The sequence below is a fragment of the Oncorhynchus nerka genome, linkage group LG3 (assembly GCF_034236695.1).
Source record: "Oncorhynchus nerka isolate Pitt River linkage group LG3, Oner_Uvic_2.0, whole genome shotgun sequence".
NCBI classification, from domain to species: domain Eukaryota; kingdom Metazoa; phylum Chordata; class Actinopteri; order Salmoniformes; family Salmonidae; genus Oncorhynchus; species Oncorhynchus nerka.
This window is the reverse complement of record NC_088398.1, coordinates 59,380,611-59,404,258: the sequence shown is the minus strand read 5'-3', so window position 1 is coordinate 59,404,258 and position 23,648 is coordinate 59,380,611. Positions and strand designations below refer to the sequence as shown.

General features: G+C 42.9%; 3 protein-coding genes across 9 annotated transcripts in view; 1 reads left to right on the top strand and 2 right to left on the bottom strand.

The window, feature by feature from the left end:
- Positions 1–4,924, bottom strand: part of rubcnl (rubicon like autophagy enhancer) — a 7,231-nt gene extending 2,307 nt beyond the window's left edge. The window contains exons 1-9 of one of the 2 annotated variants that reach the window (XM_029637968.2): positions 4,781–4,924; positions 4,439–4,543; positions 3,436–4,099; positions 3,214–3,293; positions 1,396–1,588; positions 1,015–1,069; positions 739–874; positions 337–476; positions 65–129 (exon numbers count right to left, since the gene is read on the bottom strand). In XM_029637968.2, coding sequence (XP_029493828.1) covers positions 65–129; positions 337–476; positions 739–874; positions 1,015–1,069; positions 1,396–1,588; positions 3,214–3,293; positions 3,436–4,099; positions 4,439–4,462 — 1,357 coding nt within the window. In that variant the 5' untranslated portion in view covers positions 4,463–4,543; positions 4,781–4,924. Of the gene's footprint in view, positions 1–64; positions 130–336; positions 477–738; positions 875–1,014; positions 1,070–1,395; positions 1,589–3,213; positions 3,294–3,435; positions 4,100–4,438; positions 4,547–4,780 lie in introns of both variants that reach the window. The other variant, XM_029637958.2, reaches the window with a different exon arrangement.
- A 1,549-nt stretch (positions 4,925–6,473) lies between these two features.
- The window catches only part of lrch1 (leucine-rich repeats and calponin homology (CH) domain containing 1), a 107,050-nt gene continuing 89,875 nt past the window's right edge, over positions 6,474–23,648 (top strand). For 4 of the 6 annotated variants that reach the window (XM_029637944.2, XM_029637923.2, XM_029637934.2 and 1 more), the window contains exon 1: positions 6,475–6,812. In XM_029637944.2, the coding sequence (XP_029493804.1) occupies positions 6,596–6,812 (217 nt within the window). In that variant the 5' untranslated portion in view covers positions 6,475–6,595. Of the gene's footprint in view, positions 6,813–23,648 lie in introns of all 6 variants that reach the window. The other 2 variants (XM_029637913.2, XM_029637896.2) reach the window with 1 other exon arrangement.
- LOC135563600 (trichohyalin-like) overlaps positions 15,206–23,648 on the bottom strand; it is a gene marked incomplete at its 5' end in the record, with an annotated part of 33,449 nt that continues 25,006 nt past the window's right edge. The window contains one exon of the mRNA XM_065006447.1: positions 15,206–15,301. Within this exon, the coding sequence (XP_064862519.1) occupies positions 15,206–15,301 (96 nt within the window). The remainder of the gene's footprint in view (positions 15,302–23,648) is intronic.

Genomic DNA, 23,648 nt, shown 5'->3' with positions numbered 1-23,648 from the left:
GCTTGCTGTGGCTCCATGTGGATCACCCAGAGTGTCCAGCTCTCTGGACTAGAGTAGTACTTACTGGGTTCTATTTCAGTTCCACAGCCTGCACAGAGGAAGTGCTGGGAGGCAACAACCTCACTGCGCCTGGGCAGGAGACAGAATTATGAGGGAAACTGATTAACAGACTTATTGCAGATTGATTCACATACAAATGAAGAGAACAAATGTATTGTACAGAGAGTGAAAGGGAGTAATACCATGACACAATGAGAATAATGTTAAACTTTTGCACAAGCCCATCCCCTGTAGGAATAGTCATCATCAGTGAAGTCAGTGTGACACCATACTGACCTCGGGGTGGGGTGGACGCTGAAGATGATCTGGAACCGGGGCGGGGCCCAGTTCAGAGTTCCCCTCATCCTGGTTCTCTGTCTGATCTCCTCACTCAGACTAAGACGGGCATCACTCACCATACAAACCCCTCCAGGAAGCTGGGGATTGAGTAGGACAGTCAGTCAAATTGCTACATTGATTGGTAAACACTCTTCCTGTCTGGTGTAAACATCCTATTGAAGTCATTTCCATTTCACAGTCATTCCTCGTGTGTCAGTGACGATATTTCACAAATCTACTCGTTTGCAATTTTCCAGCTAGCCGGAATAGAACTGTCAACAGAAAGTATGCCTGTTAAAATGTGCTTTTGTATTTGTGTGTTTGACAGCAGGGGCATTTTGTAACCACAGTGATTCTCACTTCCTGCAGCGAGGTTCTGATGCTCTGACGGCCGCGTTTCAGCTCCTGTGTGGGAAACCACTGCTTCCTGAAGTCACACACCAGCTGCTGGGCTAGGCCCTCAGCAGAGCAGCGCATTATGGGAAAACCCAGGGAACTGAGTATGGACATAATGGGGGTAAGAACAAGACTCAAGATGAATAGGAATGATTTTGTAGGCTGTTGTATGAAGACTATGATGAATACTATCACAGTTAATCAGAGGTGTGATGGTTGTAGCTGTTTGTTTGTTTCTACCTTTTAAAGGACATATTAGCGCCTCTGGTTATTGGTCTATTGTTTGCGCCACAACCTACAATGCAAACAGAGGTGATATGAAAAACATTAACTCAGAGAACACGCTTCTCTCACATTGTCCCACTGACACATCCTTCTCTGTCAGGGCCTTGTCTCCCACACCCCTAAATGGCTTTCTATCTAAATCCTCTATGACCACGCATCTGATATGACCAGGTGGGTTGGTTGTGTTTGCATAAATTCTCTACACACCAAGAACATTGGTTGGCAATGAAAGGAAAGCATTCAACGTGATCTGGTCCAAAATGTTAATGACAATTTCATGACAATTCATTACTATTTTAAAGCCCTCTTCCATTACTACATCCTCTTGCTCCCTACCTTCATATCCACTGTCAGTGGAAACAAGAGAGTGTGTCTTTGAGGGGTGGATGCCGATTTGGGCCCCTGAGTCCTCTGAGGCCTCTGTATGGTTCCCCATAGCCCCACAGCTCTTCTGACTCAGACTCACAGCCCACTTCACCCCCTCCAAGGCCTCCAGCACCATGTCCACCACTATGAAATGAGCATTCTCCTACACACCAGGCATAAAGCATCATGTCAGAGTTTATATTGTGCCTTTGGAAAGTATTTAGACCCCTTGACCTTTTCCACATTTTGTTATGTTACAGCCTTATTCTAAGGATGTAACCCCCATGACAAAGCAAAAACAGTTTTTTAGACATTTTTGCAAATGTATATATAAAAACTAAAATAATGAAATATCACATTTACATAAGTATTCAGACCCTTTACTCAGTACTTTGTTGAAGCACTTTCAGCAGCGATTTCAGCCTCTAGTCTTCTTGGGTATGACGCTACAAGCTTGGCACACCTGTATTTGGGGAGTTTCTTCCATTCTTCTCTGCTGATCCTCTCAAGCTCTGTCAGGTTAGATGAGGAGCATTGCTGCACAGCCATTTTCAGGTCTCTCCAGAGATGTTTGATCGGGTTCAAGTCCGGGCTCTGGCTGGGCCACTCAAGGACATTCAGAGACTTATCCCAAAGCCACTCCTGCATTGTCTTGGCTGTGTGCTTGGGTTGTTGTCTTGTTGGAAGGTGAACCTTTGCCCCAGTCTGAGGTCCTGAGCGCTCTGGAGCAGGTTTTCATCAAGGATCTCTCTGTACTTTGTTCCATTCATCTTTGCCTCGATCCTGACCAGTCTCCCAGTCGCGGCCGCTGAAAAACATCCCCACAGCATGATGCTGCCACCACCATGCTTCACCGTAGGGATGGTGCCAGGTTTCCTCCAGATGTAACGCTTGGCATTCAGTTCAAACAGTTAAATCTTGGTTTCATCAGACCATAGAATCTTGTTTCTCATGGTCTGAGAGACTTTAACTGCCTTTAGCTGCCTCCAATCAGGCTGTCATGTGCCTTTTACTGAGGAGTGACTTCCATCTGACCACTCTACCATAAAGGCCTGATTGTGGAGTGCTGCAGAGCTAGTTGTCCTTCTGGAAGGTTCTCACATCTCCACAGAGGAACTTTCAAAGTGACCATCCTTCTCCACCGATTGCTCAGTTTGGCCGGGTGCCCAGCTCTAAGAAGAGTTTTGGTGGTTCCAAACTTATTCCATTTAAGAATGATGGAGGTCAATGTGTTCTTGGGGACCTTCAATGTTCCAGAAATGTTTTGGTACCGTTCCCCAGATCTGTGCCTCGACACAATCCTGTCTCAGAGCTCTACGGACAACTCCTTCAACCTCATGGCTTAGTTTTTGCTCTGACATACATTGTCAACTGTGGGACCTCATATAGACAGGTGTTTGACTTTCTAAATCATGACCAATCAATTGAATTTACCACAGGTGGGCTTCAATCAAGTTGTAGAAACATCTCAAGGATGATCAATGGAAACAGGATGCACCTGAGCGCAATTTCGAGTCTCATAGCAAAGGGTCTGAATACCTATGTAAATAAGGTATTTCTGTTCTGTATTTTCAATACATTAGCAAAAACTATAAAAAACGGTTTTCGTGTTGTCATTATGGGATATTGTATATAGATTGCTGAGGGAATAAGGCTGTAATTTAACAAAATGTTGAAAAAGACAAGGGGTCTGAATACTTTCCTAAGGCACTGTAGATGCTTCAAAAATAAACAAAATATAAATAAGCAAATATAATTAACCGAATATGTTTCAGAGAGGGAATTTACCTTGTCCACGTCACAGCCAGTCTTGATAATGTCTGCAGAGCAGTGTGTAATATCACTTTGTCTTTTATCCTTAATAGGCACTTTAATGTCAAAGCACAATGACAAAAACATATCAATCAGTGAACTAGACATAAGGAACCTTGAGTTCTCACTTTCTTATTTTCCCTCTGCACCTGTAAAGACCTGTAAAGTCTACCATATCAGGACAGCTGAAAAGGTTACCTAATTGTGGATGGGCATCAGAGGTTGAGCGTAGTCGGGGACCCTCCTCCTGGTCCAACCCTGGCCCTTGGGAGCCCCTGAAGGGCAGATGGAGCCCGCTGGTAAGCAGGCGGTTCAGGTTGGCAGAGATGGAGACACAGCGTGGCTTATGTGACTGAGATATAGTAGGACAGGAACAGGGGGTAGACTCTGCCTTTACAGTACCAGTTGACCTCTCTGCTGCCAGTGGGGGCTCAGTAAGATGAAGATGATATCGGTCAGATGTTGATGGGGGGTCACTACTAAGACCCAGAGGGGCCACAGTAGTAGGGGGCAATGCAGACAGAGACAGCCCTGTATCTCCATGCCATGTTAAGGACTTCCTCCTGTGGGAGATAACGGGGCTACTTCTGGGCAGGTGATATTGGTCATCACCTGGGGTCAGCAGAGAGGGGTCCTCCCTGTTTAAGTAACTCCCGGGTGCTTCATTACTCTTAATGTGTCCTTCATCATCATCATCATCATCATGAGAGGACTGCCCTGTGCTCTTTTCTTCCCCGCTGCTTTCTGTGTCAGTGCAGTGTCCGTGTGGTGGACTTAGATAGGGGGATGTGGGGACAGTGTCCACATACCAGCTCACATTGTTTGACTTCCGTAGAGGAGAGGCAGTGCCTCGACTGACCACCTTCACACAGAGAGAAAGAGAGAGAGATTTTCTATGAACGCAGTTATACCTCAATTTCCTTCAAAACAACTGCTCTTGTTATACTTCCTGAATGGAAACTACCAGCAGAAAATATATATTCAGATCAGCTTGAAATGTATAAGACTTGCATGGTGGCATTGTTTGAGTCAGTATTCACAGAATATATTCTCATCTCCAACATTACAAGTTCATTTGACAGATGATTTGACTTCATATGACACTTTCCCATTAAGGCAGATACAATAAAAAGTTGTAAAAGATTTTAATATTACAACCATATCTCTATTGTGAAGGGGCTATTTCCACATGAACACCAACCTTTTTGATATCCTGTGAGTCCATATTAGAGTTGGACAATAAAGTGCAGGTCAGAGCTCACTGTTTGACTGACGGATGGACATGAAGGACATTGACTCTGTAGAGCTTCTGAAATGATATAGAATTATTCTGATAATAATCACTTGGATATTTCGATTTTTTTTTACTGTCATTAGAATATTACAAATGAACAACATATCAATGGGGACATCAAACCTATATTTATACTGAAGTTAAGATACACCTACAAGTAGTATTGAAACCTTCAGAACAATCACATATGTGATCCCCTTTAGAATCTCTGAAACTATTTCATATTCTGTCAAACTATAAAGTACTCACCATTTTGTGTGATTCCAAAATGAAGGACATGGTTGAACCTGAGTCTTTTTGTCGTATGACATCTGAAATAACACAGCTGTAAAACGGTCAACTTGTTGAGCAAGGAGTGGGTCGGGGGATACTTCCTGTATTTAATGTTGGGTTGAAATTTCTGTGGTAAAGCAATGCCCTTTTCAAACCAGACGCAAGAAGTCTCTCTGTGGGTGTTCCTCAACAAATGATGAAGTGAATGATAACTTTAGATAAATAAGCTATTTTTTAAATAAGCTCTGAATTTACAAACTCCAAGTTCAAATAGCGAGTGAGCTATGTCTTTGTGTAATAAATGTTTTATCAAAGGTCAAAGGCTCAAACTCCAAGAAGTGTCTCAGAACTACACATGATTATATATTTGACTTGACAAGTAGGCCTACTAAATCTTATACACATTCATTCCAACAGCTCACACATCTCTGGTGGGAATTGAGTTTTCATGCACAAAGAAACAGATTGAACCTAATCCATATGTAATAGTCTTCCTTATTAATGTTTTGGTCAAGAGTAGTGAATTCTGCATTGTCGTCCTGATAGGTTCCCTGCAGTGGCAAGTAATGCTTTGTTCAGCATGACGGAGAGGTTGCAGAAATCAGCCCTAAGCCTATCGAACCCTGTGTCACTGCAGAATGCAGCTTGAACAGAAAAGAGGAACTATCAGGAGTATCCATTTATTTGCATTGTACTTATCATCTGATAATAATAGAAGATGAAGTAAGGGGATGAAAGTGACAATTAACCCACTGGGCACAGACGTCAATTCAATGTCTATTCCACATTGGTTCAACGTAATTTAATTGAAATTACTTGAAAACAACGTTGATCCAACCAGTGTGTGCCCAGTGGTAAGTGACATGATGTGGACTCGCTTTTCAGGCCCTGATAATAAAATAGTCACAGTCATGAATATTGGGAATAGTAGAACTATAGGCTATTTCTCTTAAGCAGGATTAGTCTGGAATAGAATCCCAGAAGCCTTTACTAACTCCAGATGTAACCAGACTGAAAGATGATAGGATGAGAAATGAGGTATGACAAAACAGAGACGAGTCTGTCACTCCACCACCCTCACCCACTGTCTTCTTTCGGATCTGTGAAGGCATATATCTCTAACTCTCTGTTTGTCTCTCTCACTTTATGTGTATGTGTGTCAGTGTGTATGTGTGTTTATTGTGTAGCCCCCATAGTGATCAGTATATCTGCTGATGCAAGCAGGTTATTCAAGCACTTGACTCAGCACTCTCATTGGTAGTGAGGCCTTTCTCTCTCTGTCTCTCTGTGTGTATTTCCCTCTCTCTCTCTCTCTCTCTGTTTCTCTATCAGATTCAATGAACTCCAGGAATCCTCATCCAAGATATAACTTGAAATGAATGGTATGAAAAGTTTTTCTGTAATTGTAATTCTGTAAAGTTATTGTGCAGGCCTTTCAATCATTCAAAAGCCATACTCACTGTGACTGCATCCCTAAGATATGTTATTGTTCTGTATCACACAGTTCATATGAACTACATGGGTAGGCTACAGTACAGATAGTCATGTCATCGTAGGTCTTGAAGATAAATGATGGAAGTTTTATGTTTCGTCAGCAGGGGTCGCAAAATCCAAATTTACCAGTATGCCGTTGGTCTGGCTAGAGTTCAATGTAGTACTGTAAATAGCGCAGTCGCAGTGGGAGCGGAGGTATTCGAAGAGGAAATTCGCAAACCGTTGGAGTCTCTCCCATAGTTTGTGCTTGGATACAGTCATTGCAGAGCATTTATTTTAAATAAAGCAGGGGCTAATATGGCGACGTTGGGACCAGACCCTCGTCCCCATTCCCAGCTCGCTTCTGCCTCGATACAAAGTAACATCAGTGGCAATAACCTGCCTCCCAACCGCGGCTTGGAAAGAGCGTTGGAAGAAGGAGCGAACTCCGGGTTTTTGAACCTCAGCGCCAGGAAACTCAAAGAATACCCCAGGACAGCATCTAACTACGACTTATCAGATACGGTGGAAGCAGGTAAGAATAGACAATGCCGTATAATTATTCTGAATCTCTTCCGCTCCTGCGCCCAGCAGTCCCGACAAAATGCATAGATTTTTGGAATTCAGGTAGTCTTTTGGAGACGAAGGGTTTTGTATTCTGTGTAAGCGATAACTTGATGTCTGGAGTATGTTTGAATTAAGAAGTTTCAATTCCAGACACATTAACATGACAGTGATGGAGAATGTTATGGGCATGCCGTGTCTAGCGCACGACTAAGCTTTTCTCGATGCGGAGAATCAGCTTTTGGACAGATGTTCAGTATTGTGCGTAGGCAACGAAATGTGGGCCATTAAAGATAGCATGGCCTTAATGCTCCAACAAGGCTACTACTATAAATGCCCCCGGTCTGTATGTTTGTCAAACAATGACGGAACAGCACGCTGCCTTTTCCTTTGAATTTTGTCGGGAAGATGTCGTGGAAATCCCCATATTATTTCCCAGAACCGTACTATTCACATTTCGGTGTCACACTCACTGCAGCAGCCTATCGTGGACAAAGTTTCTATGGTAGGCTGTCATACAACGAGCAGTCACGCTATTAACTCCAGTATTTTATACTGAAGAAAAATAGAAACGCAACATGCACGAATTTCAAAGATGTTACAGTTCATATGAGGAAATCAGTCAATTTAAATGAATTAATTGGGCCCTAATCTATGAATTTCACATGACTGGGAATACAGATGTGCACCTGTGTATCCTTTAAAAAGGATCATTCAAATTGCCATAGATAAAAAAGCAATTATGTTCGTTGTCTGTAGCGTATGCCAGCCCAATACACAACCCCACCGCATGACTGCCCTTTATTGTCCACAGCACAAGGTGCACCTGTGTAATGATCATGCTGTTTCATCAGCTTCTTGATATGTCACACCTGTCAGGTGGATGGATTATCTTGGCAAATGAGAAATGCTCACTAACAGGGACATAAAGTGTGTGCACAAATGGAAAATTGTATGGAATCTTTTAATCCAGCTCATGAAACATGGGACCAACACTTTGTTTATATTGTTGTTCAGTATAGATTGGCTGGGCCATGCGTGACTGCGCACTGCAGCAATTAAAGCCATTGATCTTTCAGTACGTTATTTTAGTAATTGCCTGGAAACCCGACGTTGAATTACATTGAATTCTACGTCGTGCAGAAATGAGCATTTGAATCAGGAAAGTTTCCTCTCACGACCTCTACATGCCAGAATGTTGAATAAAAGTACATTTTAATTTACTTTACCGGTTGTTAATGTGGTTGGTCCTTTTGGCGGTAGTAATGTGAGACAATATCCACAGGAAACTATTATTCCGTCAACTTTTCAAAGCCCTGGCAGTGCATTCAGATTTCTATCACCCGAAGCATGCGATGTCCCGAGAGGAAACTTTCCAGATTCAAATGCTAATTTCTGCCTGACGTACAATTCAATGTCGAATTTTCATGCAAGCTTAATAAGCAAGGGCTGTCAATGGGTTTGACAGTAAATCCTAGTCTTTGTGTTTACCCCTTATGTGCATGTGTTTAGGATTGCACACAGCATCATACATGATTTATGTGTGTTTAGTTGTCCTTGGACATTTCAGTGAGGAGTCAACTTATTGGCTCTAGTTGATAGTTTACATGTAACTATAACCGAGCGACCATAATCCATCCTCATAACCTGAAGTAGAAAATAGATTGTTGCATTAGTCTCATGCGTTTGGACATAGTAGCAGGGGAGTTCCAGTCCATCATACGCAATCTGATACTAAATTACAGTTGGCAACATTCCATCAGCCTTGTCATCATGAGGTAATGTCATGAACATTGGCATAACATTGCAGAAAAGTTGTTAGAGCGTATTGTACTCATGTAAATCAAATGTATTTATAAAACCCTTTTTACATCAGCAGATGTCACAAAGTGCTTATACAGAAACCCAGCCTAAAACATCAAGCAATGCAGATGTAGACACACAGTGGCTAAGAAAAACTCCCTAGAAAAGCAGAAACCTAGAGATGATCCAGGCTCTGAGGGGTGGCCAGTCCTCTTCTGGCTGTGCCGGGTGGCGATTTATAAGAGTATATGGCCATTAAGGCCAGATCGTTCTTCAAGATGTCCCCCATTGTTCCTGTACCCAAGAAAGCAAAGGTAACTGAACTAAATGACTATCGCCCCGTAGCATTAACTTCTGTCATCATGAAGTACTTTGAGAGACTAGTCTAGGATCATATCACCTCTATCTTACCTGACACCCTAGACACACTTCAATTTGCTTACCGGCCCAATAGATCCACAGACGATGCCATCACACTGCCCTTGCCCATCTGGACAAGAGGAATACATATGTAAGAATGCTGTTCATTGACTATAACTCAGCCTTTAACACCATAGTTTCCTCCAAACTCATTATTAAGCTTGGGGCCCTAGTTCTGAACCCCCACCCTGTGCAACTGGGTCCTGGACTTCTTGACGGGCTGCCCCCAGGTGGTAAAGGTAGGAAACAACACCTCCACTTCGCTGTTCCTCAACACAGGGTCCCCACAAAGGGTTCATGCTCAGCCCCCTCCTGTACTCCCTGTTCACCCATGACTGTGTGGACACGCACGCCTCCAACTCAATCATCAAGTTTGCAGACAACACAACAGGAGTAGGCCTTATCAACAATGACGAGACAGTCTACAGGGAGGAGGTGAGGTTCCTGGGAGTGTGGTGCTAGGAAAATAACCTCTCACCCAACGTAAAAAAAACAAAGGAGCTGATCGCGGACTTCAGGATACAGCAGAGGGAGCACCCCCTTATCCACATCAACCGGACCACAGTTGAACAGGTGGATAGCTTCAAGTTCCTTGGCGTACACATCACTGACAAACTGAAATGGTCCACCCACACAGTGTGGTGAAGAAGGCGCAACCTCTGGAAGCTGAAGAAATTTGGCTTGGCACCTAAAACCCTCACAAACTTTTACAGATGCACAATTGAGAGCATCCTGTCGGGCTCCTATTACCACCTGGTACTGCAACGGCACCACCCACAACTGCAGCGCACTCCAGAGGGTTTTGCGGTCTGCACAACGCATCACCAGGGGAAAACTACCTGCCCTCCAGGACACCTACAGCACCCGATGTCACAGGAAGGCCAGAAAGATCATCAAGGATAACAACCACCTGAGCCACTGCCTGTTCACCCCGCTAGTGGTTAGAGTGGTTCGTGGTTAGAGCGTTGGACTAGTAACCGGAAGGTTGCAAGTTCAAACCCCCGAGCTGACAAGGTACAAATCTGTCGTTCTGCCCCTGAACAGGCAGTTAACCCACTGTTCCCAGGCCGTCATTGAAAATAAGAATTTGTTCTTAACTGACTTGCCTGGTTAAATAAAGGTAAAATAAAATAAAAAATAAAACTAGCACCTTAGAGGCTGCTTCCCTATATACATAGACTTGAGAACTGGTTACTTTAATAATTGGAACCCTAGTCACTTTAATGTTTACATATTTTGCATTACTCATCTCATATGTATATATTCTATTCTGCTGTACTGTTGAAGCTAGAAACACAAGCATTTCACTACACCTGCAATAACATCAGCTAAACATGTATATGTGACCAATGCAATTTTATTTGAGATGACCAGCAGTATCAAATAATAATCATAGTGGTTTTAGAGGGTGCAACAGGTCAGCAACTCAGGCGTAAATGTTAATTGGCTTTTCATAGCTGAGCATTCAGAGGTCGAGTCACTGTTTTCAGTGTCACATTAACTGCCTGGACACACGCATTCTTGTATAGCTAACTTTGTGGGGACATTTAATTCAGTCCCATTCAAAATCCTATTTCCCCTAACCTTAACCCCAAGACCTAACCTTAAGACTAAAACTAACCCTAGCTCCTAAATCTAACACTAATTCTACATTTTATCCTAAACCCCCCTAGAAATAGCATTTAAACTTGTGGGGATGAACAAAATGTCCCCAGTTGGTCCAATTTTTGTAAGGTGAACCTGTTGTATTCAGCGTACGTGACAAATAAACTTTGATTTGATTTCTCACTACAGGATAGCACTGTCTGGCCACTTCTGCTTTTGCAGTGAGACGGTTATCTAAATTATACACACGTTCTCTCACACACACATTCTTACTCGGCTAAGGAAAATCCCAAACACCGTTTCATATTTGCTCATCTGCCTAAAACCAAAAGCTTACTGCTACATGGTACCTACATGTTAGGATTTTGCACGCCCAATTTTTCAGTTTTTGATTTGTTAAAAAAGTTTGAAATATCCAATAAATGTCGTTCCACTTCATGATTGTGTCCCACTTGTTGTTGATTCTTCACAAAAAAATACAGTTTTATATCTTTATGTTTGAAGCTTGAAATGTGGCAAAAGGTCACAAAGTTCAAGGGGGCCGAATACTTTCGCAAGGCACTGTATGTGCAGACTGACACTGCGATGTAATACTACTGTATGTGGCCTGAATCTGATGTTGGTGCCCTTTTAACCCCCTCCCCACTGCCCCCATTTCCCTGTCAGTGGAGCTCAATGACTGAGATTGTGCCATGGCCCAGGTCGGCTGACACAGCAAGGTGGCCAGGGGATCGCTAGATATTACTAGCGGTGATAATTACCTTACTGTCTGACTGGGTTTACTCCGTTACACACACACCTGCTGTTATTAATATCCTGGAATGGAACTTCTGACCATCTGCTCTGCACCCTACCTGATGCGTGCACACTCCTACTACTGTGTCCACTCACTAGAGACATCACTCATAGTTAACACATACAGACAAGCACTGTGCCACACAAAACAATGACAGTTGAATTGAGCGAACATTGGAACACTCCTCCTCATAGTGGTCGGTTTGGCCACTCTGTTCTTTATAGATCAGATGGTAAAGTCACCATTGTTGGGTGTATCACCATTGCTGGGTATATCACCATTGTGAATTTGCACTGGGATGATGGAGGGTACTATATTTGGATTAAAAATATAGTTAATCTCAAATTAGTGGTTACCATCAATTTTTTTTTAAACTGAGTATTATGTAGAGGTTGACCGATTAATCGGAATGTCCGATTTAATTAGGGCCAATTTCAATCGGAAATCGGTATTTTTGGGCGCAGATGTATTTTTTAATTATTTTTTTACACCTTTATTTAATCTTTATTTAACTAGGCAAGTCAGTTAAGAACACATTCTAGGAACGGTGGGTTAACTGCCTCATTCAGGGGAAGAATGACAGATTTTCACCTTGTCAGCTCGGGGGATCCTATCCTGCAACCTTACAGTTAACTAGTCCAACACAATAACGACCTGCCTCTCTCATTGCATTCCACAAGGAGACTGTTACGCGAATGCAGTAAGCCAAGGTAAGTTGCTAGCTAGCATTAAACTTATCTTATAAAAAACAATCAATCATAATCACTAGTTAACGACACATGGTTGATGATATTACTAGATATTATCTAGCGTGTCCTGCATTGCATATAATCTGACTGAGCGTACAAGCATCTAAGTATCTGACTGAGCGGTGGTAGGCAGAAGCAGGCGCATAAACATGAATTCAAACAGCACTTTCGTGCGTTTTGCCAGCAGCTCTTCTTTGTGCGTCAAGCATTGCGCTGTTTATGACTTCAAGCCTATCAACTCCCGAGATGAGGCTCGAGTAACCGAAGTGAAGTGGCTAGCTAGTTAGCGCGCGCTAATTGTCGTTTTGTTTTTGCTTCGAGCCCAGGGAGGAGCGAGGAGAGGGACGGAAGCTATACTGTTACACTGGCAATACTAAAGTGCCTATAAAACATCCAATAGTCAAAGGTTAATGAAATACAAATGGTATAGAGGGAAATAGTCCTATAATTCCTATAACTACAACCTAAAACTTCTTACCTGGGAATATTGAAGACTCATGTTAAAAGGAACCACCAGCTTTAATATGTTCTCATGTTCTGAGCAAGGAACTGAAACGTTTGCTTTCTTACATTGCAATATGCTCCATGTAAAATATGTGACCTTTTACTTTCTTCTCCAGCACTTTGTTTTTGCATCATTTAAACCAAATTGAACATGTTTCATTATTTATTTGAGGCTAAATTGATTTTATTGATGTATTATATTAAGTTAAAATAAGTGTTCATTCAGTATTGTTGTTATTGTCATTATTACAAATAAAAAATAATAAAAAATCAGCCGGTTAATCGGTATCAGCTTTAATGGTCCTCCAATAATCGGTATCAGCTTTTATGGTCCTCCAATAATCGGTATCAGCTTTTATGGTCCTCCAATAATCGGTATCAGCTTTTATGGCCCTCCAATAATCGGTATCAGCTTTTATGGTCCTCCAATAATCGGTATCAGCTTTTATGGTCCTCCAATAATCGGTATCAGCTTTTATGGTCCTCCAATAATCGGTATCAGCTTTTATGGTCCTCCAATAATCGGTATCGGCTTTTATGGCCCTCCAATAATCGGTATTGGCTTTTATGGCCCTCCAATAATCGGTATCGGCTTTTATGGTCCTCCAATAATCGGTATTGGCTTTTATGGCCCTCCAATAATCGGTATCGGCTTTTATGGTCCTCCAATAATCGGTATTGGCTTTTATGGCCCTCCAATAATCGGTATTGGCTTTTATGGCCCTCCAATAATCGGTATCGGCTTTAATGGTCCTCCAATAATCGGTATCGGCTTTAATGGTCCTCCAATAATCGGGATCGGCTTTTATGGTCCTCCAATAATCGGTATCGGCTTTATGGTCTTCCAATAATCGGTATCGGTTTTAATGGTCCTCCAATAATCGGTATCGGCTTTAATGGTCCTCCAATAATCGGTATCGGCTTTATGGTCCTCCAATAATCGGTATCGGCTTTATGGTCCTCCAATAATCGGTATCGGCTTTATGGTCCTCCAATAATCGGTATCGGCTTTATGGTCCTCCAATAATCGGTATCGGCTTTATGGTCCTCCAATAATCGGTATCGGCTTTATGGTCCTCCAATAATCGGTATCGGCGTTGAAAAGTCCTAATCGGTCGACCTCTAGTATTATGTACACAGATGAAGCTCTGTCTTACTCTTTGATGTTATGATGATCCTAAAGGTGTTTAGCCTTACAAGGTCCCGTGGGTCTAATCAGATTTCTGGTAGGATTAGAAAGGGGAGGAGGAGGACACTCTGGCAACATTACCATTCTGCCTTCCTGACCTCAGAGCTCAACTCACCCAGACTAGAGCGAGACCTTTTTTGGTTGTCTCCAGAAATAGCCTGATTGATTTCATAATGATTCCCAGGGGAGGTTTTTGAGGAAATGGGAACCAAGCAGAAATGTAAGAAAGGCGTCCACTTCAACTGGTGGCGAATGTTCTCTGAATGTTGTGGTAACGTTATGTATCTGATTCTAGCATTGTTTTCTGGTTATTATGGTTGTTTGTGTGTAATAGTCAGTTCTAGAGATTTTATTGGCCTGTTCTGATGAATATGTCAGGAAAGGAAACATCCTCTCATGACAAATGGCATTTCTGGCATTGTTTCACGCCGTTCACTCACATTCTGGAGCTACAGCCTGACTCTCTCTCTTTCTTTCTCTCTGTGTGTGTTGTGATGCGAGATGTGTTAGGGCTCAGACACACCAATAGCGTTTGCTGGCTGAGAGTACTTAGCACCTCAATGAAATTTTGTGGTGGAAAAATTCAGAGTGCACAATGATTACATGTAGAATCGCATGAAATGTCTAGGCAGTCAGACGTCTACAGCAGTTGCTCCCTTAAACACCACACACTGAATGATCAGCACACCAATGAACGTAAATCCACATTCGGTGCGATGTGTGCCAGCCCTTAGCCTGGTTCCTAAAGAGCCACCTCCCCAGTGATGTGTGTGTGTGTGTGTGATCCTGTATTACGACCCTCGGCTCCAGTCCAGCCCCAGCACTCTTCCTTCACCACTGGGCTGGCTGCCAGGATACACTCTGGTGCCCTGTAAACACACCTGCTTTAATTTCTCTGTCCCCTCCCTGGGATGTCCTGTCAGACGTGTACGTATGTCTCGCTCCTACAGGAAGCTGTGAATTCTCAGGGATGCAACCAGGGATAGGGTGTTGGAGGGTAGAGTTTGTCTGTTCTGTGTACGGACCACACCTGAGAACTGTCATAAACCACAGCTGAGTTAAAAACACACTCACACATCTACTATCCCCCTCTCTCTTCCTCGATCTCTCTCACACACACACACTTCCTATCTCACTAGTGTCTAGCGCTCCTTTTCTCTCTCTCCAATTATATCTCCCTTACACACATGTTAAGTCTTAGACAGACCTCATCGCCCCCAGTTGGTAAACTAACTTCAAAAGTTAATTGTGTAGCCTTAGTATCGCTCACTCACACACACATCCCTATATCATCAGGTCTAGATCTTAGACGAGACACTGTGGGCTCGGCGCCGTGACGGTAACCGTGGTGATGGGATAAACAGGTTACGGCGGGTGCTGTGGTGGAGTATAGTCTGGGGATAGAATAATGAGCTAATGCATTGTTAATGGAACTGTTACTGGCCCTGTTCAGAGGAGGTGATGCCCCAGAGACGGGCTGGAACAGCAGAAGATTGGGTTTCAGTATAGCAGGGGTCGGCAACAGGTGGCCCACGGGCCAAAACTGTCAGTGAGTGATTTAAAAAATATATATATATATATTTTGCCCCCAAAGTTTTCAAAAAAGAAAAGACTGTGAAATCACCAGTAATTCAGCCAAAGCTGAGTTTTATTTTGGAAATCTTGTTTCCAAGTATTCCCACATATATATAAAAGATGTGATTGTGTCTCAATGTAATCAAGGTATGAAGTTATTATTTTCAAATATTTTTTTGTTTTGTTATGGTCAATTTGCAGTGAACAAAACCTCAGGCTGAATCTAGTGGTCTACCCCTGTACTACAGTATAACTAGTGAAATAAAGGTTTACTGTGGTGAGATGCAGGGCAGGAACTCCACAGGGCCTAACCTATGGAATGTGGACGGATGCAGTAGTAGTGGAATGGATGGCAATGATGGACTATGTTACTTTGGTCATTTATTACTGAATAATCACATGATTTATTAGGTCAGTGAAGTTAATTGAATCAAAATAATGGAATTTAGATGCCTCTACCCTTTCTCTTGTGTTGTTGGTACAGCTGTATAGATCCTCTTCTTGTGTGTTCTTATTGTGTTTTTAATCAAGTTTGTTACCTCCGTGTGTGAGGGGGGTGTGTTTAAAATAAATAAATAAAAAATTATTTTAAAAAATTAAAAGTCTGGAGCGTCACCATGGAGCACGGAATACACATGCTGCTCTAGAAACCGTTTGCTGTGACCCAGTGAGTGGCAGACAATCAGGGATTAGGACTGGGGATTATATGGGCTGGTTGTAATCCCTCCCTCCGTCTTTGACCTGTCAGTCAGGACCTGGTAGGACTGTACTGGTACCATCAGACCTACACCTATAGCTACACAGACACACTTTGACATTGTCTGTGTGTCTGACTGGGTTTAAGTGTGTGTGGGGGGGCTGAAGATGGTGTTAATGTGTTTTTTTTGTAGTTGGTACATTTTGGGTGTTCTTTATTGAACTCTCCAGAGAAATGTGCAAACTCTAGTGGTATAGCGGAATAGACGAGGGCAGGCAGATGGTATTAACTCGATTAGAGGGTTAATTGCCTCTGGCTGTGATGTTTCGCTGGCAACCCCCGACACTGCACTGTCACGGCTCAACTGTATCTCTCTCACACACACACACACACACACACACACACACACACACAAAATACCCTCACAAACACTCCACGCCACTACACACTCCTCCCTCCTCCCCACTCCTACAACCACTGACCCGTGTCTTATCAGTCTCTCCCCTGCCTCTGTATCAGTGCCCTGCTCTCTCTCTCGCTCTCTATCTATCCAATTCAATTCACTGGGCTTTATTGGCACGGGAAACATATGTTAAGTAGAAATTGTAGGTGGATGTGCTGTAGGAGGGGGTGTGCTGTAGGAGGGGGTGTGCTGTAGGAGGGGGTTGATACAGTAATGTACCCCCCTCTGCCTCTTCACCTCCCCTTCACATAGACACAGTGTGACAGGATGGCATGGTGCCCTGCAGAACACACTGATAGGGTGGGTAGGTCAGTGGGGGAGGGGTGCAATTATGATGCCAGGGGCAGAATTTGGGTGATGTTGGGGAAGGGGTGTTGAGGTTCTATGTGGGGGTGGATGAGAAGGGCTTATACTTTGGAGGATGACATTTTTGCGTCTTCACATCATACAGCTTTGAGCAAGTGCCAATACTATATACGGTCCATTTAGCACTATGAATGTTGGAATAACGTTTAGGGCTTTTTGGAGGCTCAATAACATGTTTGTTGCTTTATAGAACTCTGTTATGGTGAAGGTTTATAAATGTGCGTGGGGTATTTGAATGGCCTTGCTAAATATAATTTATTCTAGGAAACCACAATTTATTTTGGTCATCTTGGATATTGTCTCAAGCCAGCAGATGACCTGAAACCATGCTGCAACGCCATAACAACACTGGTTGGGTTCAAAGCTCTGCTCTGTGGAGGTATGAGGGGAGCAGCATACCACCCTGCATCCCATTGCTGGCTTGCTTCTGAAGCTAAGCAGTGTTGTCCTGGTCGGTCCCTGGATGGGAGACCAGATGCTGCTGGAAGTGGTGTTGGAGGGCCAGTAGGAGGCACTCTTTCCTCTGCTCCAAAAATAATATCCCCAATTCCCCAGGGCAGTGATTGGGGACATTGTCCTGTGTAGGGTGCTGTCTTTCGGATGGGACTTTAAACCGGTGTCCTGACTCTTTGTGGTCACTAAAGAGCCCATGGCACTTATCGTAAGAGTAGGGGTGTTAACCCTAGTGTCCTGGCTAAATTCCCATTCTAACCCTCATACCATCACGGTCACCTAATCATCCCAAATGTATAATTAGCTCATTCACCTCCTCTCCCCTGTAACTATTCCCCAAGTTGTTGCTGTAAATGACAGTGTTCTCAGTCAACTTACCTGGTAAAATAAATTATAAATGTGTAAAGCAGATAGGACCTATATAAAATAGTTTTTCTAGCCTTGTAAACACAGTCTAGTTAAATGGTATCGGTTCTGGGGAAGTGGTGCACTCGGATAAAGATGCCAGGAACTGAAGTTACACGATTCCTGATGTGTGTGTGAGGTGTCACCAGAAATCCCCTTCTAAACGGTCAGTGACAGTACTGTCTCCCAGTGTTCTCAGATTCACTTGTTCTCTTGAGACGGGGTAGCAAGGGATGGCCGACATTGCAGTAGGGGCAGGTAGGATGGTGTGATATAAGGTTCGGTGTACGGGGGGGGGCAGTGCCTCAGCATTTCCCAGACAGGAAATGGCCTTAGCTGCTGCCCTTCCAAACAATGAGCCAGGCGGGGAGGGACTAGGATGGCTTCCTGCCTCTGTTACAATACAGACCTGCCTCAGCCTCACAGCCCTAAGATACAAAACGTCACACAGACAGCAACACCATGTACCTGACCAGTAGAGAACAGAGCAGTAAGAGAAGAGCTGTGTGTGCATGTTAGAGCCAGGTGAAAATGTGTGATGAGTGTTTTCTCTGCTGCTCTAAGGCTGTCATGTGTCTAAGGTAGCAGCAGCCTCAGCTGGGCCCCAAATGTGGTGACCTCATCACTCGACAGCATCAGTGACTGCATGGAATAGATAGGCCGAGAGAAGGGCAGTAAGCCTGGGCATTAATTTGATAGGTACTTCAGCTACAGATTAAAACATAATTTAAAACATTGAATTCTACTTCGGCTGTTCTGTTTGAGGTGGGTGTGATTTTAGTTTCTATGTTATATGGAAAAGGTCTAGAGACAGATGGGGACAAACTCATGCAATCACAGCTATAAGGTCCAGCATACAAAGAGACACGAGTATCTCAGTATCACGTACGCACACAATGGGAGGCTCTCCTCCCTACATTCTTTACGTCTTCCATGCTGGTAATACTATCCTGGAATGTCACTTCTGACCTTTACATCAGCTCTGCACTAGAGGTCGACCGATAATGATTTTTCAACGCCGATACGGATTTATTGGAGGACCAAAAATAGCTGATACCGATTAATTGACTGATTTTGTTTTAAAAATGTTATATATATTTGTAATAATGACTATTGCAACAATACTGACTGAACAATGAACCCTTTTATTTTAACTTCATACAATACATCAATAAAATCTATTTAGTCTCACATAAATAATGAAATGTGTTCAATTTGGTTTAAATAATGCAAAAACACAGTGTTGGAGAAGAAAGTAAAAGTGCAATTTGTGCCATGTAAAAAAAAAAATAAAATAAAGAAGCTAATGTTTAAGTTCCTTGCTCAGAACATGAGAAGATAAGAAAGCTGGTGGTTCAATATTCCCAGTTAAGAAGTTTTAGGTTGTAGTGATTATAGGAATTATGACGCGTCGACTATTTTTCTCTCTACCATTTGTATTTCATATACCTTTGACTATTGGATGTTCTTATAGGCGCTTTATCTCGGGAGTTGATGGTCATAAACAGCGCTTTGCTTCAAGCACAGCAAAGAGCTGCTGGCAAATGCAGTAAAGTGCTGTTTTAATAAATGCTTACGGGCCTGCTGCTGCCTACCACCGCTCAGTCAGACTGCTCTATCAAATATCAAATCATAGACTTAATTATAATAAACACACAGAAATACGAGCCTTTGGTTATTAATATGGTCAAATCCGGAAACTATCATTTTGAAAACAAAACGTTTATTCTTTCAGTGAACTATGGAACCATTCCGTATTTTATCTAACGGGTGGCATCCCTAAGTCTAAATATTTCTGTTGCATTGCACACCCTTCAATGTTATGTCATAATTATGTACAATTCTGGCGAGTTAATTACGTTCTTTGTTAGGAAATGAAATGAAATCAAATTTATGTCACATACACATGGTTAGCAGATGTTAATGCGAGTGTAGTGAAATGCTTGTGCTTCTAGTTCCAACAATGCATTAATAACCAACGAGTAATCTAACCTAACCATTCCAAAACTACTACCTTATACACACAGGTGTAAAGGGATAAATAATATGTACATAAAGATATATGAATGAGTGATGGTACAGAACGGCATAGGCAAGATGCAGTAGATTGTATCGAGTACAGTATATACATATGAGATGAGTAATGTAGGGTATGTAAAAAGTGGCATAGTTTAAGTGGCTAGTGATACATGTATTACATAAAGATGCAGTAGATGATATAGAGTACAGTATATACATACATATGAGATGAGTAATGTAGGGTATGTAAAAATGATATTAAGTAGCATTGTTTAAAGTGGCTAGTGATATATTTTACATCAATTCCCATTTATTAAAGTGGCTGGAGTTGAGTCAGTGTGTTGGCAGCAGCCACTCAATGTTAGTGGTGGCTGTTTAACAGTCTGATGGCAATGAGATAGAAGCTATTTTTCAGTCTCTCGGTCCCTGCTGTACTGACCTCGCCTTCTGGATGGTAGCGGGGTGAACAGGCAGTGGCTCGGGTGGTTTTTGTCCTTGATGATCTTTATGGCCTTCCTGTGACATCAGGTGGTGTAGGTGTCCTGGAGGGCAGGTAGTTTGCCCCCGGTGATGCGTTGTGCAGACCTCACTACCCTCTGCAGAGCCTTACAGTTGTGGGCGGAGCAGTTGCCGTACCAGGCGGTGATACAGCCCGACAGGATGCTCTCGATTGTGCATCTGTAGATGTTTGTGAGTGCTTTTGGTGACGAGCTGAATTTCTTCAGCCTCCTGAGGTTGAAGAGGCGCTGCTGCGCCTTCTTCACGACGCTGTCTGTGTGGATGGACCAATTCAGTTTGTCCGTGATGTGTACACCGAGGAACATAAAGCGTACTACCCTCTCCAGAACTGTCCCATCCATGTGGATAGGTGGGTGCTCCCTCTGCTGTTTCCTGAAGTCCACAATCATCTCCTTTGTTTTGTTGACGTTGAGTGTGAGGTTATTTTCCTGACACCACACTCCGAGGGCCCTCACCTCCTCCCTGTAGGGAGCAAACATTGATTTTAAGAAAGGCATTGATGGTGAGGTACATTTGTGCAGCGAATGTGCTTTTTTTCGCAAATGCGCTTTTGTTAAATCATCACCCATTTGGCAAAGATGAAGTAGGTTGTGATGCGATGATAAATTAACAGGCACCGATATGATTATATGCAACGCAGGACAAGCTAGTTAACTACACATGGTTGACGATATTACTAGGTTAACTAGTGATTATGTGAAGACTGATTTTGTTTTTTGTAATATACGTTTAATGCTAGCTAGCAACTTACCTTGGCTCCTTGTAGCCACAAGGTCCTTTTTGACGCTGCATTACTGTAACAGGTGGTCAGCCTGCCACGCAGTTTCCTCATGGATTGCAGTGTAATCGGCATCCAAAAGGCTGATTACCAATTTGTTATGAAAACTTGAAGTCGTCCCTAATTAATCGGCCATGCCGATTTAATCGGTCGACCTCTACTCTGCACCCTACCTGACACACACACACACACACACACACACACACACACACACACACACACACACACGTATTAATAACATTGCAGTAACTTTAGAACCCAATAGGAATCCATGTTTGGGTAAAAACAGCTAAGCCCAAACAGCCTGACCCAGATACACACCATCCTGGTCTGTAGTAAAATCAGCTGTGAGGCTGACCTAGATACACACCCTCCTTGTCTGTAGTAAATCAGCTGTGAGGCTGACCCAGATACACAACATCCTGGTCTGTAGTGAATCAGATGTGAGCCTGACCCAGATACACACCCTACTGGTCTGTAGTAAATTGGCTGGGTGGCCTGAACTACCCTACCTTTAGGGAGCTGGCTTACGTGATTGTCTCTGATGAAGAGACTGGAGTCACATGTTATTTCTGGTTTCTGCCCTAGTTTACTAAACTGGGATAGAAGCACCAGGACACTATGAGTGGATGACTTAATAGAGCACCACGTGTGGTGTGTTTTTATACGGGTCAGCGCCACCATAGTCCAAGCTGTGTTTACTATTCAATCAAAATCTGCACGGAATGAACGTTTTCATACAAATCTCTTATTTATGTCAATGTAGGCTTGATGTGAAAGTCTGAGTTCCACATTGATATCTTAAGTTAGGATTCAGCTGGTATCTATAGGAGCTTTGAGGTGAGCTGAAGACAGGTTGTCACATACTGTAATTCAAACTGAAACAGAATGTTAATATGATCTGTGTTGTAGAGTGAAATTCCCAACAGTACGAGAGAGAGTGTTTGTGGGTGTTTTACATTGCTCTGTTACATAACATGGTCATTTCCTAGTGTTCTGCTATTGTAGTGGTACAGAGGGAGTGATTGTGTGAGGGAGAGAGCTACAGTATACTGTTTTTAGAAGAGAGGCAGCAGATGGACAGTGACTGGCAATCAGGTCATTCAGAATTCTTGTGGAAGTACGACTCACTCTGGTCATCCGCTATGGGTTGCACATTTTGGGGAATATTTGGAGGTGGAAACTTTCCATGGGAATATATGGGAATTAATATTAATATCGTTTAAATGTGATGTTTTTTTCCCATTGGATATATTTACCATATTATATGGAGACAGAAACATAAACCTTTTACCTTATCATAAGTAGACATAATTGCAAATGATTAAATCCTTCCAATAGAAATAAAACAATTTGTTTAGTTACAAATTGAACTTTAATTAAATGATTTAACTCTCCACATGGGATGATTTCACTGAACAACAAAAGGGAATATTGAATGATCAATCGCGTCTTCCAAAAAAACGTTTTCAACATACATCTAAGTTGATAGTCTAGAAACTAAAGCTTTGGTTGTCTTCCTCTCAGGCTTCCATGTCTTCTCCCTGGACCTCCTCAATGTCCATCTCTTGAACATCAGACTCTTGAGTACTCCTCTTTACTGTCACTTTCCAACCTTGTTGAGGATGGCTCGTTGTCAGGCTCAAAAAGCCTCACATTTTTCAACCCTTGTATTGGTCAGCCTGTTGCGTGCTTTGGTGTGTGTGTGTTGCCAAACAAGGACCCACAAGATCCACAACAAGATCCACAAAGTCCCTTCCGCCAGGTGGCTGATGAGATAGATTGGCACGACTGCCATATTGCATCTCCATCCCAAATCCCTTGCTTGGAAGTGTACTTTCCTCATCCAGGCCAAGGTGGCGAGACATGGTAGTGATGACACCATAGGCCTTGTTGATCTCTGCACCAGACAGGATGCTCTTGCAGCATACTTGGGTTCCAACATGTATGCTGCGGCATGAATGGACTTCAGGCAGAAGTCTTCACGCTTTTTGATGTATTTCAGAGCTGCAGTTTCCTCTGCTTGGAGCAAAAGTGAAGTGGGCAGGGCAGTATGGATTTCTTCTCTTACACCTGCAAGCAGAGTCTGAACATCAGACAGAATGGCATTGTCTCCTTCAATCCGTGCAATGGCTACTGCTATAGGTTATAGAGTTACCACTCTCTCCCAAAAATACATCATCCAGGAGGATCCTCTTGATGGGGCTGTCCATATCAGCAGACTGTGTGATGGCCATTTCTTGGAGAGACTCCTTCCCCTCCAGGAGACTGTCAAACATGTTGCTGGGCAGCTTCAATGTGGTGCTCTTATTCTTCTCACTTTGCTTGGTGAGGTAGATTGCTGCTATAACTTGATGACCCTTCACATACCTAACCATTTCTTGGCTCTTGTAGTGTATCCATTGTTTTCAGCGCCATGATGTCCTTGAGGAGCAGAATCAGTGTATGAGCAGCACAGCCAATGGG